Below are 26,270 nucleotides of genomic sequence, written 5' to 3' on the forward strand. Positions count from 1 at the left end.
AGCTCTTAGCATGTGTAAGAAATTTAATGCCTTCAACTCTGTGAACCAACACAGCACTGAAGTTTATATTCAGTAGGTGCAGAGCTGGGGGAAGAGCATCCTTTTGGATGCTCATCCATCAAGAGCCCAATTTTATAGTACTCTGACATTACAAAAGCAATAACATTCCACTCATGGAAACAGCTGAGCTCAGAGATCAAACATGGATGATACTCCAGAGGCTTCTTTACATAGATATTGAAATTTAAGATTCCTTTCCTTTTACAATAAATCAACAGTCTCCACCTGAGCAGTCACTTCAGTTTGTGAAGTGATTTTGACGGATCACTGCTACCTGGAGCAATGAATTCCCAAACAATCCTTTCCCCATGGAAGGCAGATCTGGGGGGTAATGACTCCAGAGCCCCAGCCTGGACCTTGCAGATTCTGGCACTGGATCCCTGCTGACCAGAGACCCAGGAGAGCAGAGCTGACAGGACAAGCACATCTCTGTGCTGGGAAACACCTCTGTGCTTGCAGGCTGTACAAAGTATGTGCTGTGCAAACTGCCCACAGACCCCTCTGCAGCTCCAGATGGGCTCCAGTGCAGCCCCTTGGGACAATTCCTTCATCAGGGCTTGGCAGCCCCCATGCAGTGGCAGAGACTCCTGTGCAGAGGTGGCAGGGACAGGATATTTTTCTCTGGGCTGGGAGCCTGTCCTGATCACTATAAGGGTGTAAAAGCTGGGCCACCACGAGTGTGGTATTCACATGCCCTCTGAACAGAGAGAAGCTGTGAGACAAGCAGAGAAGAAGGAAAGCACAGTTCTTATCTCTCTTGCTGTGCCTGTGTTGTGCTGAAGTAGAATGCAATGTGGAGATTGTTTACCCACAGTGAGGATGTTTTGTTCCCCTGGCCTGTCAGGGCCAGGTGTGTGTGGGACTGTCACGGGACAGGCACGAGAGAATCAGAGATGGGTGCAGCTCTGTGCAGTTGTGAGCAAGAGTGAGTGCCTGGCAGATTCAGTTTAGATGGAATGTACACAGTGTAGTAGAATAAAGGAATTCATTAGGAATTCATTGGCCCTCTGATGATGGAGTCAGATGCATCATTCTCTCTCCCCTTCCTCGGAGTTGTCTTTGATTTACAATCCATCAGGGGCTGCAATTCCTACACAATCCCAGCAATCCCAACTCAAAGCTCACTGGTGCTCCTGCTCAGGACAGCAGCAAGGACACGGTGACTCCATGGCAACATCAGCACAGAATGTGCCAGCTCTGCTGAGAGCACTTGGTCTTTCCTGGGGCAACTGAAGCTTTTCCTGCTGCATCCTCATTGTTACAATTATCTGAGCTGCTCTGAGGAGTTTGGAACCTGCCCATTAGCGGTGGCTTGGAGTTTTTAAATCTGAAACAGAGACTGATATGTTTGGGACATTGTACATGGAAATGTCCATGTTGGAAGCATTGAACCTGCCCATCTCCTTTCTTGGCAATCAGTGGAAGGTTAAAAGGCAGTTACTGGGTGAAATTAGTCCCTGGTTTAGGTGCTAAGAGAATAAAGATTGGCTGTAAATTGAATAAACTGACACCAGTACAGATGCATTCAATTTCTCAGGCCATGCCCAGTTTTAGATAATTCAGACTAAGGCAAAGAGGAGACTCCACTAAAAATTTTATGAAGTAATGTGGTATAAAATGTTCACAGAGTGAACATTTTATACCATATTATACCTTTCCACACAGGGAAGATTTGTCTCCACTTCTTCACTCACAGCTAAACATTCTAACACAGGTTGATTTTATCATTTCACTGAATGTAACTCTAAGCTGGGAAAATTACACTGACATCACTGCTAACTGCTGGAGGAAATTACACAAACACTGAAGCACTGTAGTAATTTTATCCCAATTTCTCAAGCAATAACAGCAACTTGAAAAGCCAAGAAAAACAGCAGAAAGCTTCCCCTGAAAAAACATCACGGTGAGGTCTCACCACAGAAAAATGTGCCCCATTCTCCAGGTCAGGTTCAGCAGCAGGCACCCCCAGTTCAGTCTCTGGGAGAAGAGACCAGCAAGGATTCACTAAAACTGGGACTTTTAAATGGACTGGTGGAGCCTTGAGAAAGTGGTGCCTGAGCCTGGCTTATGTTTAGTGACTCCAAATTTGTCCAGAGATGAGACCATTCCAATAGAAACTCACTAAAAAAATACTGGAGAATTTTCAAATACGACTCAATGACTTAATGTGGGAAATAGTAAAGGTAAGAAGACTCCCAGAAAGCTGCAAAAGCAGAAACAGAAAGAACAGAAACCTTAGAGCTAGCTACAGATGCAAAGTCTGAAAGTAGAAAAGCTGCAGCAAGCAAGGACTTGAAACAATAGCTTGAGTTTTAGGCTTGGCTAAAACAGACCTCGAGACTGCAGAAAAATATGCTTAGCATGATACCAGAGGGTTTTTAGCTTAATAATGAAGCATTGTGTATTGTTAATAGAAATAAAACTACCAACACAACTTCAGTAGAGACATTCCATTCCTTAACAGCCCCTTTGCAAAGTTTCAGCACTTTAAAAGCAATTCCAAGTTATTCCAACTCCAGTTCAGTCCCAGCAATCTCCATCATGACTTTCTTCACCTGCTCCCGTCACTCGTTCCAAGTGTTTACAGCAGTTGGAAAGGCTGTGGTGGGTTCCTGTAAACAACTGGAAAAGCAGGATGCACTCTTTTTGTCACTTCCACAGAATGGGAATGGCACAGTTTGAGAGCTTGTTTTCCATGCTCTTTGTGAAAGGTGCCTTGTCACACACACCCACAATGTTATAAAGTCGGATGATTTCATTCTTGACATTTAAACTTAAAAATTAAGCTTGTAAAAGACTTGAGACATTTTGTTTGTGCCTTGTAAGTTAATTCAGAGCTGCAGGTGATGGCTGAGGATGTGTGAGGAGATGAGTGCACTGCTTTCACATCCTCTGAGTAAGATCATTCACAGGCAAACAGCTCCCTGAAATTCCCAGAGCCCATTAGAGACAAGGCATAATTTCCTTATCAAGGTTGGAACACGTCATTACACTGATGTTTGTTGATCATTTCTGCTTTCATTTCAGTGTGCACAAATGAATCCCCACACAGAGCAATGTTAAATTCTAACATATAATAGTGCTTAATTGCCTTTACCCTGAACAGAAAGCAGCAGAGGGACTGCATTCATCACTGTTTGTCAGGTAGTCAATAATACTATAGAATTCATTTTAAGAAAATAGACAAGCTGTTCTATTAAGTGTTGATCTTAAATTTCCAGTATTTAAAGGTTCATTTTTTGCATCCATGCAAACAATAATCTGAACAAATGAGTACCCAGCCAGTGATTTTCATCCCTCTCAACGCTCTCCTGTGTTTATCATCTATGTGCTGCTCAGCTGCCACATGCAAATCTCTACAGAGGCCTTAGAGGAAAAGAAAACCACAGAAAGAACATTGCAGAGGCAGCAGGGCCTGCAGGTTTCCATGTGGCTACAAATCCAAAGCCCTGCCAGGACTTCAGGGGGGCATGGAAGGGGTTAAGTCACACTTCTGCCCTTCTGATCTCCAAATTCTAAATAAAAATTCACAGATTATCTTATTCTGAAAACAACTGACTGAGCTTGAATATATTTTATTTCCACTGTGGAATTTGTGCAAGGTGGACAGGACAGAGCCAGGAGAAGCTGGATCCCGGCTGAGGATCCCATCAGACTGCACAGACAGCACAGGGAGATTCAGGGGCACTTTTCCAGCTGAGACACTTCCAAAAGATACCAAACCCAGGAGGTTTTGGTCCAGATGTTTCCAGAGACTGCTCAGTCAGTTGTGCTTTCCTGCAGGAGTGAAAAGCTGGAAGGGGAAACGTCAGTACTTGGACACTGATGGACATTGAAGATACTGGGGAGAGCTCAAATGATGTCACTAGGTAAAAGCATTATTAAAGCCCCTGCCACACAAATCTGCCTCTTAGCAAGGGAAAGACTTTCAATATCCAGTGTACAGGAATTATATAACTTACTCTGCCCGTACTTCTCCATTCCCCAGGGCAAAGAGTTTACTCTCAGGTAGTTCATCATCATAACCTACAGAGCAGCTGAATTGTGTGTATAAGGCCAAAGGACAGCAACAATCTGCATGATTCTACAAATTACAGAAATGACAGCCTCAAACTGTGGCAAATATCACCTTTTAAACTCATTTCTGCTCCTTTCTCATTCCATTCCCTTCTTCCACTAACAGGCATTGCTGAGCCACAACTGTCTGTGCAATTTGGAGACACATTTGGATTCCAGCCAGCTGGATCTCTCTTTAAATGCTGCTTGTGCCTCATCTTTGGCTGTCACCAAACCACCTTGACCATTCCATCCTGTGGATTTCTGCTCCCACACCTGCTCACATGGCTGCAGACCAGAGAGGAACAATCCAAACTGTTCACTGGAAAACTGGCACAAAAGGCTTGAGAAATGCTGTAAAAAATTCCTGCTCAACACATGCTCCAAGGCAACAGCCTCCAGGAAAACATGGCCAGTGGCACAGCCAGAAGCTCCCATGCTTTCTGTCCTGTGAAACTCTGGTGTGGAAACAAAAAAAAAATCCCCACCTAGATGTGCTGCACAGCATCAGGGAGTGTGTGGGAGACACCACACCCTGCTCATCCCTGCCCAAAATGGGGCTCCAGCTTGGGCTGGCAGTGGGGTTTGGAGGCAACTGTTCTTTACTCAAAGCTCAGGAAATGGTATCCAGTAAAATCACTTTGGACTTTAACCCAGTACTCCACAGAGCAAAGCATCCAGCTGAAATAAAGGTGAGGGGATTTCAGGGCAGCACCAAGCTGCTGACAGCCTGCTCCTTCAGGGGGAAAGGGAACCCCTTCTTCTGGGCACTTGGAGCTAAAACCAGTACTTGAGAAAGAAGCCAGCACATAACTGATTATGTTACCAGGAGCTTCCCTGAGGAACCTTGTTTCAGAGGGGACAGCTCAGATCTTCAGCTTATTTGGGCTGGTTTCAGACAAGACTCCAATTCTGCAATGTTCTTCTGTTGGAACTGCACTAGAAGTCAGAGCTCACACTGGACTGTCATTCCCACATGAGCCCCAAAACTGAGCCCCCAAACCCACATTTCCAAATTCTGGAGAGGTCAGAGCTGGAATCTGCACTGAGAGGATTTAGCAGAACCTTTTTAAAATGCCACCAGATCACCCTGGGCTGGCTCTCACTGAGGGGACAACACCCAGCCCTTGAGCAGCACTGCTGGGGACATTCCTGGTGCTGGGGGTGACTCCCAACTCCGTGGGACCAGAAATGTTCTCTGTCCCACAGCTCATTCCCCAGGCAGGTGCCAAAGCCACCAAGGCAGCGCCAAAGGCTGGTAAAGAGCAGAGACAGTGAAATGATGAAAAGGTAAATCCTTGCTGCCAGCTCTAAGTATTCAATACACTTCTTTCAGAATGAATTTAAATGCAAGACAGTTGGAACTAAAGGATAAACGTGATCTTGATATGAAATGAATATACAGAAACACCATTTATCACTCACCACACCACACTTACAGTCAGGCCCAATTATTACAATAATTAATATCCCATTTTCCAGAAGTTCATGACATTTTTTTTCACACAGTACTTAACAATTAAGAGTCTGGTGATGCATAGATCATTCTTTATGACCTGGAGTTATACAATGCAGGTAAGAGTGTATATATATATATATATCCTATACTCAGAAGGCAGCTGCTTTAAGAAAATTAACTTGTACAAAGTGAGGTGGGTAGAGGAGATCAGGTAAGCCAGAACAAATGTTCATGTAGTAAATCTGAGACACAAAGCTGATCTGAATGGTGCCTGGGAGCAGCTCCCTGGGGCAGCCAGGCCTGGCTCTCCCCAGGAGCAGGATCAGACGTTCCCCTGCTGAAAGGCAAACCCAGAACATGGAGAGGTTCCCCCACTGACTGAGCAGCTTTATCTCTGTGTGCTCCTGTCCCCAAAAGCACAGCCCTGCTCTCCTCCCAGGCTGCCAGCACACCTTGGCTCTGGCAGGTGCAGGGGCCAGGGGTGACAGATGCCACCCCAGGACACTCACAGCCCGTGGAAGTCTCTGCTCATCAATTATGCAAAGCTGGCCATGCCCACGGCAAGAGCAGGGGCTGAGCCAGGGCACCACTGCCAGCCCAGCCCTCCCTGAGCAGGAGGAGATCTGGGAGCCCTGGGGACAGGCTCAGGTGCTCAGCTCCTGCCTTGTGTGTTTAATGCAAGGAAAGCTGTCCAGGTCCTCCCCTCACTGTGCCACAGCAGGAACTGGTGGGCAAAGGCAGCACCACAGCCAGTGCCAGGGCTGCTGGGGCAGGATCCAGCACTTCCAGCTGCACTCACAGCAGGGACATTCCCTGTGCTGCTGGCTGAGCTCACAGTGCCTGCTCAGCTGAGCAGCAACTGCTGCCATCAGCCCAGAGCACAGCAAAGTCAGAAGCCAGAAGAAATGCCTCTGGATATCTGAGAGTGATGCCAGAGCATTTTCCTCTGGAAAGGCCAGTGCTGGTGCTAAACACCAGGATGTAAAATGCAATAAACATCACCAGAAACACCGGTGATTTCGTGTGGAGTATTTACATGAACACTTGCCACACTTCCTAAGTCAGAGAAGGTTCTTACCTGTGGGAAAGAAATTTGTAGAAAGTTCTCAGGGCCTGACAGAAGACCCACACTGTATGCATCTGTATGCAAAATTTGAGATAAGAAATGCTGACTTAGAAATGCCATGGAATATGACAGATATTGTCAAGAGAGAGCTAGAAAAAAGTTTCAAAAAATGGCCTTACAAACAAGACTAGATACTTTAGAGAAATGGAACTATGAAAGATGCATTGAAGTAGGACCCATGAGGGGTAGTTTTAGACAGTTGGCTTTAAGGCATCTAGAGCATGGTGTGGCAAAAATCTGATAGCCAAGAAATGCTTATCGTGTTCTGCAATTAAGAAATAGTTAGCTTCTGATTGTGATAGCGTGAATTGTAACATCTGTATTGTCTCACCCTTCTCATGAGACTGAAAATGGAATAAAAGGTTTTAAAACGCCTCTCAGTTACCCCATATCTGGCTCAGAAAAGGGAATTGTCCAACACTTACCAAAACCCAGGAGAGCCCCACTCACGCATTTCCAGCTTTACTGCTGTGATAGAGACAGAAGAGAGGTGAAAGCTGAACTCAGGTTTGCTACAAATTGCTTCCCCTACAAAAAAAGGGGGGGTTCTGAACCTGAGGAACTGCCTCCCCCAACTCCCATGGGTTACTGAGACCCCTGCTCAGGTCTGTGGCATGGAAAGGGTTACAACAGTTCAAGCAGTAATTTGTGTGACAGCACTGCCAGAACCCTTCATGGAATCACAGGACAGCCGGGGTAGGAAGGAATCTTAAAAAGCCTCTGCTTCTGACCCCCTTGCTGTGGGCATGCCAAAGATGGAAAGCATTTCTCTTGCTAATAAACATTCACTTCAGGGAAAAAATTAAGGCATGATTTTACAAACTTGCAGAAAACAAAAACCCAAAATTCTCTGCCTGCAGTAATTCTGTACCTTAATCATCAGTTTGGTACTCAGGGCAGCAGAGCACAGTGTCATCCCCCCTAAAAAGCCCTGTCAAAGAGTGATTCCCCCTCTGGGGCTCCACCTGGAGCTGCCCCAGTGCTGGTCCAGCCAGGGCTCCTCCGAGCTCTGTGTCCTGCACCACTGAGGGCAAAGAGAGCTCAGCTCCTGAATCAGATCCTGCCCATTCTCCTCCCATCAGCCATGGAAATTTGCCTCCCAGCCAAGACTAAACTGACTCCAACACAGAGAAAACTGATGAGGACAATTCATTGCAGCAGGATTTATCACAGGTCTTGATGCTTCCCAAGATGAGTCACAGAGTGAAACACGGGAGCCAAGTTCTCCATTTGCATTGGGGAAGTTATACATCAGGAAAACTGCCTTATTCCAGGCCATTTTTGAGTGGTTTCACAGAAAATGCCATTGCTTTGGTGTCCTTAGAACGAGTTTTTGTCATGGGCTGAAAGCTTCAGGTGTTTGAATCAATTTTGAATCCAAAGCTTCAGGAATTTAGGTCCATTTGTATTTGGAAATGGCTTTTGGGCATTTGCAGCCACAGCCAGAGCTGGTGTCAGGGCTAAAGGCAAGAGGCACTGCAGCTGGAAAACCTCTACCAGCACCAGAAAAACTCCTCCATCTCAAATTAATACTCAGACAGTCAATAATGATATTGCTGGAGATCTTTAGTCAGTTATGTCACCAAAAATTCATCAAGCCTGACTCAAAGTGTTTCCCAGCCCCTGCAGCAAGTGGAGCCCCTGTCCCTCTTGCAGCTGGGTTTCCTGGGAGGAGGAGGGGCTGGAATTTGTCCAGAGCCAGCAGACAGGGCAGGGGCAGCACCAGGAAAACAACCATGCCTTCCTCAGCCCCCTCTGGCCAAGGGGCCAACCCAAGCAATAATAACATGTCAGAAGTCTCTCCCTGGCCATTTTGTCTCATCATCCTCCATCACCCAATGCAGTTGGGAAATCAACCACAGCTCCTTCAGGCTGATGCATTTCCCACTGAAACTCTGTGCACAGTCATTATTTCCACGGCAGCAGCACCTCTGCATGTGATTTTTCACCTGAGATCTGTGTCTCCTGTCTGCATAACTCACTCAGCTTCCAGGGCTTCAGATCCAAAACAATTCAAGGTTGGTGACTATTTTGGGTAAGTGCTGAGGAGAGTTTTGCTACAACCATAAGTAATGTTCTCTCTGTGTCTGCAGCAGACTAATTTTCTGGTTTGGTTTATCTCAACACCATAACTAAACCCAGCCATACAGAAGCAGAGAAGTTATTTATCACACATGGAACACTTCAAATAAAACACCATTCAGATTTATGCACTAAGCTGAAGCATTTTTTCTTTTGAAATAATAGCAAAAGGATTTTTTTTTTTCTTTTGAGACAGAGAAGAGCAAATTTGGTTTTTTTTACTTTTTTTCATTGCTGGTGGGGTTTTTTCCAGCAGCAGAGAAATGTAAAACAAGTTTTCTCAGTACAGTACAGCTGCAAAAAACAAAAGATGCTGCCCTTCCTGCTCATCTGACAGGGGCTCTGTACAGGAGCTCAAGGACAAGAGAACATTTCCTCACCTTTGCCAAGGAATTTCTTGGCTCAGCATCCCCAGGCTCTGGCTGCCTTTTTGCCTCTCCCATATTCTCTCAAACATTCGTTTCCCTGGGCACTGGTGGAGTCACCATCCCTGGGAATGTGCAAAAAGCCAGGGATGTGGCACCTGGGCATGGTTTAGTGGTGCCCAGGGTGCTGGTGCTGGGTTCATGGTTGGGTTTAATGATCCTGAAGGACTTCTCCAGGCTGGATTCCATGTCCCTGTGAGTGGAGAGCAGGACAGTGTCTGTGCACCTGCAATGCCAGGAGGAGCTGGAAGTGCAGGGTGTGAACAAAAACACCAGTGCTGGTTTGACAAAGACGTTTTCAAATGAATATGTAAATCATCCCAGGCTTCTAAAAATACCTGGATACTTCTAACCACAAGCTGAATGCACAAAATCAAAGTCTGATTTATCAAGAGTACTCCCACAGTCAGCACATCTACTCCATTAAAAATCCAGCTCATACATCAGTGTCAATATTATCAATGTCCTCCATAACTTAAACAGTTCATTAATTGCCCTCACAGAAAATGATCATTACACAAAAGGCAGGGGCTTATGGTAACCACTGACCCCATCAAGACTCCTCATTTTGTCTTCACAATTCTGATGACAAGAGCAGCCCTTGCCCTGTGATCAGGTATTAATCACTGATCTATTCTAAAAATGAGCTTTCTATTGAACACTGATGGGCAGTAAATAGCCTGGTATGGCTTAGCTGCAAATTACTGCTGCAAAGAAATATTCTGATTTATGCCCCAGTTGTGCAGCTGGATTGGGTCATCACTAAACTCTGCTGCTGCAGAACATTTTCTATGAAACACCTGAAATTGTACCTCAGATCTGTACAGGAAGAGGAAAGACACCCAAGTTCTGCTCCTCTTGTTAGCCAGGCTTTCAATACATTCCCAGGGCAGAAAGGAAAACCTGAGCCTTCCTTCAAGGGCATCTTTTGGGGAATGCACTGCCTGCAGCAGAGCTGCAAATCCATGGGGCCTCCCTCCAGGAGCAGGCAGGTACCCAGGGCACTGGGAAGAACCTGCTGCTGGCTGCAGAAGGAATTCTCAGGAGGAATAAGTAAATAAATCCATATTGTAACATTTACCATTCAAGTCTCTTCTCAGTTAACCCCAGGTCTGACTCCAGAGTCCCTGGAGGGGAAGGATGTGGGAGACTCCTGGCTCCACCCAACCTCCCAAGGGAGGCTCTGGGTGCTCTCCCTGCCTGCTGGCACTGGGGATGGAACAAGGCAAGGAAACAACTGGGAATCTCAGCTGTGTGCCCAGGCAGGCCAGGGCTGGTGTGCTGGCAGTGAGGGGCAGGGCTGGCACCCCCCAGGAGCTTCCCTCACCCTCCTGCACAAGGGATTCTGCTCCTGCATCCCCCCGGGGCCACACGGCTCCTTCCATCCCACTGGGCTGGGCTGCAGGGAACAAGGAACCAGCCAGGGGGAAAAGCCTTTCAGGTGGGGTCCAAACACTAACCCAGCACTGCCAAAAATCCATTAGCTCTGATCCAGCACTCCCCATGAACAGGATAAACAATCCCAACAGCACAAGCAAAACCACAGCAGTTTTCCTCTGAAAAATCAAATGGGATCAACTTTCCCCTAAGCAGATTTCCAGTACTTGAGGCTGAGTACTTCTGGTGAGTCCTGCAGAGATTTTACAGTGCTGCTCAGATCCCCAGGGGTCCCTTCCAGCTCAGAATACCCTGAGATGGTTTAAAATATCATCCTTTGGGAAGCAGCACCAGGAGGACTAACGGGAGCAGGTGCCCAGCCCAGAAGGAGACCTGGAGCTGCAGGAGCTCTCCAGAAGCAGAGAAGGAGCTGGAAAAGTGAATGAGGAGCAAACTCCATCCCCACACCAGCAGAAAACCTGGGGGCCCTCCCTGTGAACTGGGAAAATACTGATTGAGCAAGAACAGCCATGAACAATGAACACTCCCCCAGCAATGATCCATCAGAGGAGCAGGAGGCAGCTTTAGAAAGTCACTTGTGAATCCTAGATTTTTTCCAAATATATATTTAATTACTGCAAGTCTCTATTGTCCATTTTAAAGAAGGAACAAGCAAAAAAAAGCCAAATATTTCTCCCTAAGCAGCATTTCAAGGAGTTATTCTGTTATTTAATTAGAAACCTGTTTTGCTTGGGAAACAAAAAAGCTGCCCTCTTCACTGCTCAAGGAAAGGAGAAAAAACCATATTCCCTTATTATTTCCCCTTCAATACAGCTAATTTACATGATAAAGAGATATTATTTCAGGTGAGCAGTAAATTAATTTCCAGCAGACAGCGAAAACCATTAGATTTAATCTCAAAATCCACGACCCGTGATTTCCTCTCCATTTTAGCACAGGAGGAAAGCTGACCTGTGAGAAAACAGAGCAGGGCACCAGAGCTGCACTGGGTCTGTCTGGGGAGAGCAGAGTCTGGGGACAATCCCCACACCCCCCTGGGGCAAGGACAGGGCCCCTTGTGTGCCAAGGAGGCAATTTAGCACCAAGAACAGAATAAAACCTGCTCTCCTGCCACCCCAGCAGTGCCACTGAATGGCCATTTTGGGGTTTCAGTCTCCACCCACAAGAGTTGCTCGTGAATTGCTCCATACAAGGCAGACAGAGCCCCGTGTGAGAGGGACTGGGTTTACATCTGTCTGCTCCAAATCTGACACCTCCTCCTGGAAAGAAAAAGCCTCAGAAATGTATTCCAGGAAGGATTTAACAGCAATCTGTCCCAGTTGAGGCATATTTTGGGAGAATATGGCACATGGATGAAAAACAACTGTTACCAAAAAGTTATGGAATAGATTAAGAACATTTTACAGCCAGTATAGAACATGAGAGATTTTTTTAGCCATGGAGCCAAGAAACTGCTTCTTTCCCAGGCAATGCCAGTCCCTTTTCCACGTGGCACTCACCATTACCATGACCAACCTTAATTTAGGACGATCAGCACAGACTCCTCAGACCCTACACACACAAAGCACTGAATTGAAAGACAAATTCATGTTTATCCACCACTTCCAGGCAATGAATACCTGACAAGAAGTTTCTCAGAAAACCAATGCCTACAAAGTTTATCATGTCCTCATCTCTCACACTGCTCAGACCGTTTTTTTTTTCTCCCCTTCTTTTCACCTTTATTGCACTTACAGCTACACTGCATCATACATTTATAGCTCTTGCATTATATTCATACATGAAAGTGCCAGAAGTTCTCCAGTGCATGTTTTTGGGCAGAACTTACAGCACAAAATCCGATGACAACCAGCACAATCACTGTCAGCACTCAGGAATCTGCCCCATGGGAAAGCAGTGTGTAATTAAATCGAGATTTACCTGGCCCTCCATCTGGCCAGCACTGAAGTCAGCACAGAGCCCAAATAATCTGCTTTAGAGTAATCTGGTGCATGTCTGTGGTAAAAAGTCAGACTTCAGACAACTTCTACCAAATCCCAAAGACAATTCTGTGGGATGATGTTTACAGTGTCTATTATCACTGTGTTATTAAGCATCTAATTTTCACCCAATTACTTTCATATTAAATTAATATTAATTACACCAGTTGCTACTAATTAGAAAAGTTATTATATAAATTCTATAATTTCTAGTGTGGTACAAATTAATGCCAACTAAATAAAGCAGTATTTATCTCCATCACTGACTCCAGGTGGCTGCCCCCAGCCAGGGGGTTCAGGAAGCTGCTGTTTAACATTTCCAGTTTTACCAAGGGCTAAATGAAGTCTCAAAGTTGGTGACCATGGTTCACTAGGACCTGTCTTCCTCTTACTTCATACCTTTAATAATGCCATTAAGAGCTCTGCACTTCCCTTCCTCACTCCCCCCAGGATTAATTTTGTTTTAGCAAACTTATGTTCATCAATCTTTGTTGGTTATTGTCACAATCATATTTTCTGAAAAATCCCTTTGCCAGGATTTCTCTCCTGAGAAGAAGCCTCAGAGAAAAAGGAAAACAATACTATCTCATTTGCTTCTCCTGTGTTTTGCTGCTTTGGAATGTGGTTTGGACATTGTTTACCCACTGGTGATTGTTTCATTGGTTTCATGTGAATTGTTTTCACTCTTTGAGCAATCACTGCCAAGTTATGTTGGACTCTGGAGAAAGTAATGAATTTTTCATTATTATCTTTTAGCCTTCTGTCTGTATCCTCTCTCTATTCTTTAGGACAGTTTTAGCATAGTATTCTTTTATATAATATAGATCATAAAATCATAAATTAGCCTTCTAAGATCATGGAGTCAGATTCATTCCTTCCTCCCTTCGAAGGGGGGTCTCAGAAAATACCACAGGTTGCCAGAATTTGACTACAAACCCCCAAGGGACCACCCTCCAGAGATGATCCAAGGAAGGGCACCCTGGGAACATCTTCCATCTTCCAGCAGCTCAGCACACACAAAATGGGAACTTACCCAGTTCAACCAAGCTGGCAAGGTTTGCATCCCACACCCTGGAGCAGCTCTGATGCGGTGCCAAATCTGGAAGTGCTGAACAATTGCCCTTTTCAGTATCTCCTGCATCCCTCTGCTCATCCAGCAAGAACAGGGAGCCAGGAACAGCCTCTCAGCTGAGAGCCCACATGTGGAGGATGTGTGGGAGATCCTGCAGGATCTCTAAACCACACAATGGGATGACTTTTCCCCCCCTTACACATCCAAACTAAAGCAACACTATAATATATTAACTAAAACTAGCATTTGCAATGTGAGAGAGCTCAGCACCAGCGAGTGAATTTGTGTTCTCCATTTCAGACACTTCCATAAAGATTTAATGGAATAAACCACTCAAACACCACAAGTTCCCACTGTAGCCTGGCCACAAGGTGCACACTGAGAAGTCCAGCAGGCCAGGAGCTCACAGTTAGCTCAATATTAACAATTAATTGCTGTTGTCTTCCTTCTCACATGACAGTGTCACTGAGCTCCAGTTGCTGCTGTCCCTCCTGCTGACACACTTCCCAAGATGTGGAAGGTCAGATAAAGGGTGGGGGAAAAGGCAAGGGATGAGTGGGATGAGAAAAGCTCCAAGGGACTCAGTTCCTCCTATAGAAACCAACTGCATTTGTTGAAAAACAGCTATTTGGGAAATACCATTTGAATTTGCAGGGTGAACAACAATTGCTGCTCATCAGTGGAAGAACAGCACATAAATCAGAGCTTCTTCTCAGAAGCAATTCCTTCATTACTTTTTAAAAGTTTACTTTCAAGTTCCAAGAAGTTTAAAATTTTAAAGGCAGAGGAGAAAACTCTCTGTGTTTATATCAGCACTGAGGCTTGGGAAGCCTCTAGGAGGAAGATGCAAAACCATCCCTGATCAGCCTCCTCCTGAAGGAGACAGCTCTGAGTGGTCCTGATAAAGCTTCTCCAGGGAAGGTCTCAAAGCCACATGTAGTACAAATGTTGTACATTTGGCTCTACAACTGGTTGGGTTTTACTCAACACTGATGGTCCATCATCCCCCCGCCCCCACTTCCTGCAAGTCAAATGCTTTCTCCAAGAGAAAGGGAAGAAGAGCTTAAGCCTCTTCACAGTACTGTCAATGCACAATGTGCATCCTTTTATTAAAAACTGGTATGATGAATTTCAACCACCAAATTGGGCTGAAAAATCTCTATTCTTTAACTTTGTTTTAAGCCCTGAGGGCTTGCAGTTTCAGAGAGGTATAAAATGTAGCAGCACTTATGTTTGCAGTGTGTCTCAGGTAAGGGAATGAAAACTTTGTGTGAGAAGAGAAAAGTGCATAAAACAGAGAGAAATGTAAACCCTCAGAAAAAACAAACCAGAAAACCTCCGTGACTATAACAGAAGGTTTTATTGGATTAAATCCACCATGAAAATAGGATTGCTGGGTTAACATATCTATCCATTTATGCTGAGAGAGAAGAGAATTCCTCTTCCATCCCATCACTTTTGACAGCACAGAGGAGAGAATCATTTCACTTGCTGCTGACAACCAAATGGTGCTAAGGATGAGATGTGGAAGCACTTGAAGTGCTTTAAGCTGAAATTGAGCTGGTACCACACAGGGTAGTTCTGATCAGGGCTTAGAGTCTCCTGCCTAAAGAAGTTGCAGTAACAATTCCTAAAACTGAGTTTTGTTTTCAGGAATTTTGCATTCTCTTTCTTCCAGCAGACACCAGGTGTCTTTAAGAGCACTTCTCCCAACGAGTCACCACCCACACTGAGCCCCAGGAACTGACAATGTGTTTGTGAGCAGGTTCCTCCTGGTGGTGGCAATTCCCATTTGCTCACTGCTGGCAGCTGTGAAAGGATCTGCTCTGCAGGAATTGGGCTCTCAACTAGCTCAGACACAACTTTCCAGCCCCCTACCAGTAACATTTTTTAATTCCTAAACGTGCAGCCAACACTTCCTTTCACACCTCTGCTGAGAAGGGCACTGGCTGAACTGCTCTGAACTGCATTTTTCCAAATCAGGCCCCTACAAATTACACAAAGGAGGGAATATTCCCTTTAACTCTGCCCACAACATTAACTAATGCTGCCCATAAAGACTAAACGTGCTTTACATGCTCTTAAGCACCTCTGCTGTTCATCATGTGACTAAAAGCTGTCTTGGACAGCAATTCCCCTTCTTCTCTAAGGAAGACTCTGTCCTAGGAGCCAGCAAAGCAGCAGCACTCAGACTGCAGAGGCACATTTATATCTTTGATTGCACAGTTAACTCCCAATTTGTTTCTCTAGTTTATTTCTCTGTAGCTTTTATAGGTAAAAGCCAGGGCTCTGAGGTGTAAATTGCCAGTTAATCACATTCAGGGATTATGGTACAACCTAATAAGGAACTGCAAATATCATTAGGGTAAGGACTACCTGTGCAGACTGCTCACACACCATTGCTGCTCCTCTGGCAAGAGCAAGAAGGGCAAGACTGCTCATAAAGGGCTCAAGTTTTTATTTCCACAGGCAATCATCAACAGAATTGCTGCTCAAAAGTTGTCTTGGGGGCAACCCCCCCCCAAGTTAGTCTTGCTCTATCACTTCAGAATAAAAAGAAAAAGAGTCAGGATGTGAGCAGGTTACTACTACTCCTTCCTACTATGTGTAAGGCCAGAACCTTACATATAGTTCTGCTGCTGAACATCAGCTGATCAATGCCAGAGAGCACCTGCACAAAAGGCATTATTACATATCCTAGCGTGGGACAAAAGGATTGGGGAATAAAGTTCACTCAAGTCATTCATAATAATCCAAGTTATAAAATATTAGGATGTAACGGTCTCAAATACAAGCTTAGAAGACTGAGGAGGAAAAACCCCAACTCTTTAGAAGCAGCAGAATTTTGTGTAGTATTTCACTGCAGTTCAATCTGATTAAAAGCCCATTTGCTGTGCAGTGACAGCTGCAGGAATCCCACCTACGCAGGGGGGTCTGGACTCTGCTCCCTTTTTTTCTGCCAGGACTCCAGAGGAGGCAGCACAGCTGAATTTTCCTCTGCCCTCCTTCCAGAATCCATGATTGCATTTTTGCTTGTGGGCTATTTTTAGGTTTGAAGTTAATCCAGCTGTGAGCTGCTCCAGCAGCAAAATCTCCACTCAGCCTCCACACAGAACTCCAGACACTACCACAGGGAAACTCTGCCCAGCAGGAAAAACCTGTGCTTCTCACCAGTGACTGCTTAACTGCCTCTGCTCCCACCCAGGCATTCATGGGTGCAGGTGCCTGGGCACAGCAGGGTAATGTTGTCCCCCAGAGAAGAGTTTTCAGCTCAGGGTGGAAATTGTTGTCACCTAAACTCCTGTCCCAGTGAAGAGCTCTGATCTGGAGTTTGACACTGATATTCCAGCGTGGCGTTCACATTCTCTGAAAAAATCCCTTCGCCCAGGATTTTTCTCCTGGGAAGCTGAGAAGCCTCTGAGAAAAGGAAAACAATTCGATCTCATTTGCTTCTCCTGTGTTGTGCTCATGTGGAATGTGTTTGGGGATTGTTCCATTGCATTCTGCTGGGAGTTGTTTTCACTCTTTGGCCAATCAGGGCCAAGCTGTGCTGGGACTCTGGAGAGAGTCAGGAGATTTCATTATTATCTTTTTAGCATTCTGTCTCTATCCTTTCTGTATTCTTTAGTGTAGTACAGTATTCTTTAATATAACATAGTACCATAAAGTAATAAATTAGCCTTCTGAGAACATGGAGTCAGATCCATCATTCCTGCCTTCATCAGGGCATTCCCTGCAAATACAATAATTGCAGCAGCAACCAGAGCTGTTAGGAGAAGCTCAAGGCACAAGGCATGTACTGCTAAATACCCAGACAAGCCTTTCAAGGCAGAGCCTGCCAAGGGGAATGGATTGTTCCATGGGAACACTGGGAATTGCTGAATGACCCATCAGAGCTCAATGCTGGCACCAGCTGGCAAATAGAGATTCCTCAAAGGAGAGTGAAGCAAATTAATTTTTCCTCTGGTTTTAAGGAGAATGAAGATACAAAGTACACACTGCAAGAGGTAACTCCAAGTACCAGGTAAAGAGACAGGATTCTAAGTCTGGGCTTTTAAAGTCAAAGGCTGTTCTGAGATGGCCAGGCCAGTGCTGTGTTAGGAGTGCTAGAACAAGGGGAAGGGCTTTGAACTTTAAAAGTCAGTTTAGATGGGATATTGGGAAGAAACTCCTCCCTGTGAGGGTGGGCAGGCCCTGGCACAGGGTGCCCAGAGCAGCTGTGGCTGCCCCTGGATCCCTGGCAGTGCCCAAGGCCAGGCTGGACACTGGGGCTGGGAGCAGCCTGGCACAGTGGGAGGTGGGTTGTACTTGGGTAATCTTTTAGGTCCTTCCAACCCAAACACTTCCATGATTTTGTGATTCTGGGTTACATTCTGTTCACCCCAGGAGCATGAGAGGAAAGGCAAGAGGGAGAGGGAAAGTGAACACTAAGGCACTGTCTGAAGTTAAACCAGGGTGCTTACACCCCTCTTTTTGTGCTGAACAAGTACACACATTTGGCTTTCCACGAGTTTCCAAAATAACCAAAATCCTGCACACATTTCACTTCCTACTTCAGAAAAAGACACAGAGCTGAGGGAATGCTGCTGCAGGAGAAGGGATGGAACTCTGAGCTTCATTCCAGACACTCCATCAGCACTGGGTGCTGCCTTCTCCCATCTGGGGCATCACAACTGAACACACTCAGGCAAGAAAAACACATCCATGATTGGGGTCTTTGCTTGTAAATCCAAGAGATGACTCAAAATTGAGCTAAAGCTGCAGTTCCAGGTCTAGCTGCTGAAGAGGAACCAGGGCTGCCCTTCCCACAGCTGTACCCACAGCAGCACCAGGATGAAGAACTCACAGGAGTTCTTCTGAGCAGCTGATACCCTTCAAAGAGCTGTGCCAGGGCTGGATTCAGGGTGCAGCTGGGGCTCCCTCAGCCCCCCAGCACCTGACTGGGGCAGAGGATTTCACCTGCTTGCACTGAGAGGGACCCAAACTCTGGTACCACCCAAACACAGGCTGGCTGGGGTAGCTGTGGGCAGCCAGGATTTCAGTGCAGCACCTGTTTCCCTGAGGGGGAAAAGGGAAAAGGGGAAAGGAGGTGTGACGGTGTTCGCAGGGGTCCCAGGAAGGAAGAGATGAGAATATTTGACTCCATGTTTCAGGAGGCTTGATTTATTATTTTATGATATTTATTATATTAAAACTATACTAAAAGAATAGAAGAAAGAATTTCATCAGAAGGCTTAGCTAAGAATAGAAAAAGAATGATAACAAAGGCTTGTGACTGACCAAGAGAGTCCAGACAGATGGACTGTGATTGTCCATTCATTAGAAATAACCACACGAGACCAATCACAGATCCACCTGATGCATTCCACAGCAGCAGGTAAGAATTGTTTACATTTTGTACTTGAGGTCTCTCAGCTTCTCAGGAGGAAAAAAAATCCTAAGGAAAGGATTTTTCATAAAACATATCTGTGACAAGGGGGAAAGGTCCCTCATGGCAGGCCTGTTATCCCCAGCCTGTTCTGCAGGAAATGCCCCCCTGCAGGAGCTGCTCAGAGCAGCTGAGCCAGGCTTTTACTGCTCCACCTAGGGTTAGGGTTCAGAAAACCACAAAGCCCAGAGCTCCAGGCACACTGCTGCTGCAAAAGGCATCTCAAGGGGAACACAGAACTGCCACAACAAGGCTTCCTCCACAGCTTTCTCCATGGCACCAGCCTCAGCCCAGGTTGGTTTTGCTGCTCTGCCTAGGGTTAGGGTTCAGAAAACTTCAAAGCCCAGAGCTCTCATCCAGCAAATTCAGCTCTCAAACCCTCTAAGCCAAGGCTCCAGCTCACTGCAGAGGGGCAAAAGTGAGCCCTAGAAATTCCAGTGGATTCTAAATGTACCTAAGCTCTCATCCTAAACATCCTTCCCAGTTCCTTTCCCCACATCTCCTGCCTCCCAGGCATTTATCCAATAACACTGAGGTGTTTCTCCCACGTGCTAAGGCAGAAAGAGAATTCCATCAAGTGTCCTTCCCTCCAGAAGGAAATTCCAATGGCACTTTGTTCTTATGGTGATGAGGTAAACCTTCACCTGAGGGACTTCCACACAGGACCACGATTGAAAGGGATATAAAAGCACATCCTGGACCCCAATCTTTTCCACTTGTTCTTAGACAACACCTCAGTGAGGTAGTGTTTTCCTACTACAAAGAATCAAAGGAGATACAGCACCTACTGTTGCTCCAAGTGCCATTTAAACCATGTCTGTATAAATAAAATTGGATTATATTAAGGAAATTTAAATTGTTTCCAAATGCATCAAATTTTCAACTTAAAAATCAAATCCCACTTTATACAATAACTTCAGCTCTAATTATACAAGGATACAGAAAAAGTACAGCCATCTGTAACACAAAAATAAGTTTTTTCTTCCCTCCATCACCCTAAGAATCCATATTGTGGCAGTAGCTTTGCTCAGGAATACCAGTGTGTCCTATGGAACAGGTGGAGGAACAAAGCAGGGAAACAGCCCTGCTAATCTGGTATCAGCAGGGATTGCTTGCAAAGAAAAACAATTTATGCATGAGTTTAAAGATTAAACAGAACTTTATGCTGAGAGAATGTTCAGGTTATGTTTTCTTGTTTTATTTTAGTAAGTGTGAGGGGGAGAAAGAATTGTAGAATGGTTAAGGTTGGAAAAGCCCTCTGAGATCATTGAGCCCAACCATGAAGCCAGCACTGCCAGTTCCACGTCCTCTTTAGCTCACCTTTAACTTCAGACAGGCTACAAACACACTCAGAGCTGTTCTTTTCCTGAGGACAGCTGAGCAGTTCATCTACCAGCTATGAGAGTCTGGTTTAATGCAGCAAAACTCCAACAGTTTGCCAAGGTTACTTTTAGGTTTCCCTCTCTTCAGTTTCTTTAAAATCCCACTACCACCAGAATAAAAATTAAAATAAAATATCGCTCTTACATTTTTTGGGAAGAGAAGATAGATTTATCAGCTGCTGGGCAGACTCCTACCCTCCCATGCTCCCAAGGCTCTGTCACTGCTCATCCAGGCACAGCTTAAGCACATCCAAAGCCCTGCCCTGGCTCAGCCCTCACGTTGGGCACACACAGGTACAGCCACAGGAGCTCCTGTGCAGCCACCCCCAGACACAGCCTGGGAAATGGGATCAGTCACACCTCATTTGGGCACAGCCCTGAGACAAGGTGAGTAACAGCTGGAGATGGACACACAGCCCCTTCAAAGTGTAATTACAGCAGGAGTGCCCAAAGTGCCACAGGAAGTTCTCTCCTAACAGCCACCAAATCAATTTAAATTGCCCTGGTTCCACTTGAATCACAGTTACAGCCATTTAATTATCCTCACCTGATGCAGAACTTTGCACAGGTTGCAAATGATGGCATTTAAATAACTTCACAGTGGTGCCCTGGGAGCTGCTGGTGAGCTGAGGGAACCCAGAAATGGGTCAGGGTGACATAACCCAAGAGCTCATCACGTCACTGCCCCTGGGAGCCCTGCAAACATCCACTGCCGCATCCTGGATAATGCTTAGGTCATAAACTGCTTGGAGATCACCTGAGTCAGGGCATTCCAGGGCTGCTCCAAAGCCTGCTGAGTGAGATTTATACCCTAGGGTGGGCCCCAGGGAAGAGAGGCGACAAAAAGATGCCACCAGCTGAACAGTGGCACCTGATACAGAACAGATGAACTGACTTTATTAAGCTGACTACTTAATAAAAGTCTGTCTCAGCAAATAAAAAATGAGAATTCAATGCTGTCCCATTAAGGAGTTATTTGTATTTCAGCTGTAAATGCTGCTGTTGCTCGTGCTGCTGCTGAGGATTTAGTGATTTTTAAAAACTGCACTAGCCCCAGTGCTTCTGCAGAACTGATCAATTGTGCCAAAATTAGGAGCCCTATCTGTTAAACCTGAGCTTTGCAGTGAGAAAATCAGTAGCTCCCCTAGAAATCCATGATGCTGAGTCCCTGTCCTCACACTGCTGCCCTGAACGTGGCAGGGCTTTGGCAAAGACCTCAGCAAAATATTCTCCTTCACAAATACAAACACAGACGAGTCTCTCACTTGTGGCACTTCACTGCAAGCCAAACATTTTCCCCCAGAGAAGCATGAAAATCTAGTGTGTGCCACAGCAAAATAGATCAAAAACACAGCCTGAAAAGATCCTCTCAACAGGGCTGGGATTCTAAACCATGCCTGCAGTATGTGGAAGTTCAAATATTCAATATTGTCAGATTTGACAAACATTCCCATTTCCTCTGCATAACAATCTTCACCCTCTTCCCTGTCCAGTCCTTAACTTGTGCTCTGGGAGGTGGCTGATCTCTCCAGCTCCCCACCACAAGAGTGTGAATCCATCTCATTTTACTGATTCCAGGATGTTCTGGAATGATGGCCATCAGCAAACAGGTCAGCCCCGTCCAAGGGAGAGGAGTGATGCATCTGACTCCACTGATATCAGAAGGTTCATTAGTTACTTTATAATCCTACATGATTCTATGCTATATTACACTATATCTAAACTGAAACTGCACAAGTGCTCAGCTCAATCAGAGTCTCATGCCAGCTGACAGTCCTGACACACACATGGACACAACTGGTCAGTGGATCACAACACTCACACCAGAATCCAATCACTAATTCCCTTCAGGTGAACAATCTTCCACAGTGCATTCCACTTGTGCACAACAAGAGGAGCAGCAATTGAGACAAGAATTGTTTTATCTTTCTCTGAGGTTCAGAGAGTCTGAGTCCCAGAAAGTATCTTTGGGAAGTTGTGCCTTGCTTTTCTCTGTGAGGAGAAATGTGGCTACAGACAGCTGTGGACAGGGAATTCAGGAGAGCTTCTCCTGCATGCTCCCCATGCAATTATTTTAAAACACTTGCCCAGCTGCCAGCTTCTCCTCCTGACAGCTGGCCCTGGCTCCCTCCTGCCACAGCCTGGCTTCCTCCACAGAAGATTCAGCCAGAGGCTGGAGAGATGCATTTGGAACAGGCTGCAGAGGTCTGGAGCTCTTTACAGTTGGTTTATTATCTTTTCTCCATCAGTTCTAGAGTGCATCAGCATGCTTCGTGTCTGCTGAACGCTCTGCACAGGAAGGAAAATAATGGTGCAGAGCCCTCAGGCAGATGAACGGGGCAGTGCCAGCATTTCTTGGTTATCCCTGGAAAAAGCACATCCTGGTTCAGCAGAACACTTAAATGCAGTGCTTCCAGTAGTCCCACTGACTTCATTAACTACCTGTGTGCAGTTTAAATGTTTCTGAAGGATTAGCAAAGCTTAGCCCTGCCTGATGCTGAGCTTCAAACAAATTTGGCAGGATAGAAACTGAACACTTGGAATCAAACTGTTAAAGGAACCGCACGGGAGCATTTATTCCTAACAAGCCACACTTGAACTTACAGCCTGCAATTCATAAACCCCAGCTCCCTTAAAGCCCTAAGCAGTTATCTTCACAGCTCTAAAAGAAACACACAGGAGTGGTGAGGTCAGCCCCATCTTCTGAGCATTTTACTCCCCAGAAAAGCCCCTCCAGCAGAGCAGAGCAGCCTCAGTTTTCCATTTCAGAGTGTATTAAATTATTCACACACCATCCCAGTTTCAAAGACAAAGTGGGTTCCTAAACACATTTCCTAGGCGAGTGTTAATGCTGGGTAATTTGCAAACACCCATTGTGAGATTCCAGCACAGCTACACAGGCTCCTACATCAAGGATAAACCCCTGCTCTGTTATTAAAAAGCAGCTCCCCACTTCCCATCTGCAGCTCTTGTCAGGGACAGAGAAGTCAATCACGACACTACTCCTAAAATTCCAAGCAAAGCCGCGCAGGTTTGTATCAAGAACCCCTTAGTGCCAGGCTCCAAAATGTCCTTTTCATGCTTCTGAACCAAGATCTGCTTCCCCACTGCTGACACTCAGCCTGCTGATCAACCCTGGGAATGTAGATAACACCCTGCAGCGTGCACTAATTACCTCAAGCATCAATTACAAGCCCAATAAAGCCATTTGCAAGGAGTGACAGTCAGGAGCTTGCTAGGACTTGATGTCATTCAACATTATTAAATTTGAAATCCATCCTCATCCTGTGTTGTGCAAGCCAGACCAGAGCTAAGCAGATTTACCACGTCAGGTTACACTTCATGGCCCTGAAACACACGATCTGGAAACAGGAGCAGGGTCTATAAAAAGGCACATAAAAGCAGCTCATAATCTACCAGAACACACACAAGATAAGAAAAGAATCATTAGTTCAATATCAACACCGTATTTCAAATTTGCTGGGGTAAGAGAACTGTAATCTCTTCCAAATAAAGCTAAGTCAACATCTACAAATAAAAGCTACTATATTTATTTGATATCATATTTATCCTCTTGATCTACCACATGTGGTTTTTATAACACATTACACTTGTAAGAGCACAGCCAAACCTGAGAAGAGGCATCAGTGCATGACAGTCTCAAAAAGATCAGGGAAGGATGGCCCAAAAACGTGGTGTGAGGGTAACCTTTGGAAGCCAAGTTCACATCTAACAGAATCAGAAGACATTAAGAATTAGAACAAAGTGTCTTCACATTATCTGTGTTATTTGGCCCAATGCTTGTATCAGCAACAGTCCACCAACCAAGCCCAGAATTTCCCTGCAGAAAGGTGATCCCTTCCTAAGAGGCAGAAATAACCAGAACAGCTGCTCGTGTGCTCCAGGTGTTTGAGGGAACGAATGGCAAAGAGAACAGGAGCAACACCCTGGGTTAATGATGGACATTCAGAGCCCAGCCTCGGCTGAGGCAGAGCTGCCCCCCACTGATGCCTGGAGAGGCTGCCCAGAGCAGAGGGCAGAGTTAAAGGAAGAAAGCAGGGGTTTATTAAAAGGCCTTCACAGGATGCACCCTGGGCAGCACAAGAGCCTGGCCAGGGCTACACCCAAGATGGACCCCAAGTCACAAGTTCTCACACTTCCATAAGTTTTGGTTCATTTCCGTATTGGGGTTAATTGTCCAATTCCAGCTCCAGGGGATGCTGTCCCACCCTCCCAGGCTGCTCTCCTCCATTCCCTGTTGTTTGCCCTTTTTGGGCCTGGAGCTCAGCGTTGTCCTAGGTTCTGGGGCTGGAGAAGGATTGTTCTGTGGGACTGAGCTGTGAGGAGAACTGCTGACACTTTATGTCAAGTTCAGAGTTGCACACTAATGCAGGACAGAATCTGGAAAATATGAAAGCTCAAACTTAAGGCATCAGCAGCTCTCAGAAAGAGAGCAAGTTTTCCAACATCCTCATCTTTCACTGGGGTGGGCACAAAACCAGAAGTGAACAAAGCCTGGAGCCCCCTCCTGATCCTCTCCTCAGAACACCCTTCCAGCACTGGTGGCAGGAACACAGTAGTAGTTTTGACTTGGGATTAAAAATACCAGAGGATGTGTTCCAAGCAAGACAAGACATTTAGTCACAAACCCCTTCTAATTGCATTTTCAAGTGGCATTTACAGTTGGGTTCTCTGAATCCCTTTTTAAGAGGGAGGAGAGGAAAGAGGGGGAAGTCCTGTGTTTTCCAGGCTGGTTGTTCTGGGAGGATTTTCTTCCATAAAGAACAAGCTCTTCATTACTGCCAAGGATCCAAGAGCAGATGGTTCCAGCAGTCAGCACTGCTGCTATAAGTAGGTTCTCTACGCCCACTCCATGGAACTGGAATTTCAGCAGCACTGAAATGTGAATTCACCGAGATGTGAATGGCAGAACTCCCTCAGAAGTGTGGCAAAGCCCCTCCCAGCTGCATCCCACGGATCAGGGCCAAATCCTGCCAGCTCCAGCACTCCTGTGGCAGCACAGAGAGCTGCAAGTCAAACAAGCCACTCCTGGCTACTCAGGAATTCTGCTGGCAGCTCGAGCAACAAAGGAAATACAGGCTCAGCACTTTAATGAATGTCCTGGTGCTTTGTCAGCAGCACTGGCCACTGAGAGCCCTGACTAAACCTGCCACGCTTCTTAGTGCTTCAGGTTGATCCATTTACTTAATTATAACAAGAGATCAGACAGCAATTCATTTGCTTTGTTAGGAGATGGGGTTTTTTTAGTTACTTTTCTCTAAGCCATTAAGTCCAAGTTACAGCAAACTTTGTGCTGTTCCCTTATCTACTGCAGTGCTAAGATTTTTCTGAGAATAACCCAGTTGTGAATTTCCTTTAAGTTCACTGTGTGCTTTAAGTGTTGTATAGTAGCAAAAAACTTCTAAATTAGAACAGCAGCTATCCACAACTGCAGGTAGCTCCTCTCAAGGAAGTCTGTCCCCTTGCTGGATCTCACCAGATTTCAAAGTAAGTATCATCAAAATAAAGGAAACTTCAAGAAAACACAATTTGAAAAGCACAGAGCTGCAAGTATACCTGAAAACACTGGAAATATCAGTTGTAAAGTGTTCTCCAAGAAAAAAATAAAACAAAAAAACCCCAATATCTTCAGCTTGAAGTATTTAAATACCCAAAAGCAGAAAGTCCATCTGGTAAATAGAATGTGGCTGCTGTGCAGCAAGGCTGTTAAAGGCTTTCTGAGGTAAAACTGTATTTGGATAATTCCTGAAAAACCCAAGGTCCATTGGACTGCTTAGTCAAA

The 26,270-nt window shown here is 45.5% G+C and overlaps 1 protein-coding gene across 8 annotated transcripts in view; it reads right to left on the minus strand.

Annotated features, from left to right (window-relative positions):
* IQSEC1 (IQ motif and Sec7 domain ArfGEF 1) overlaps positions 1–26,270 on the minus strand; it is a 285,226-nt gene that overhangs the window by 240,948 nt on the left and 18,008 nt on the right. The window contains exon 1 of one of the 8 annotated variants that reach the window (XM_050979509.1): positions 20,613–20,713. The exons of the other annotated variants lie outside the window; for them this stretch is intronic. Within the exon in view, the coding sequence (XP_050835466.1) occupies positions 20,613–20,614 (2 nt within the window). The 5' untranslated portion in view covers positions 20,615–20,713. Of the gene's footprint in view, positions 1–20,612; positions 20,714–26,270 lie in introns of those variants that run through there. 8 annotated transcript variants of the gene reach the window in all.

Source organism: Serinus canaria, chromosome 12 (genome assembly GCF_022539315.1).
Source record: "Serinus canaria isolate serCan28SL12 chromosome 12, serCan2020, whole genome shotgun sequence".
Taxonomy (NCBI): domain Eukaryota; kingdom Metazoa; phylum Chordata; class Aves; order Passeriformes; family Fringillidae; genus Serinus; species Serinus canaria.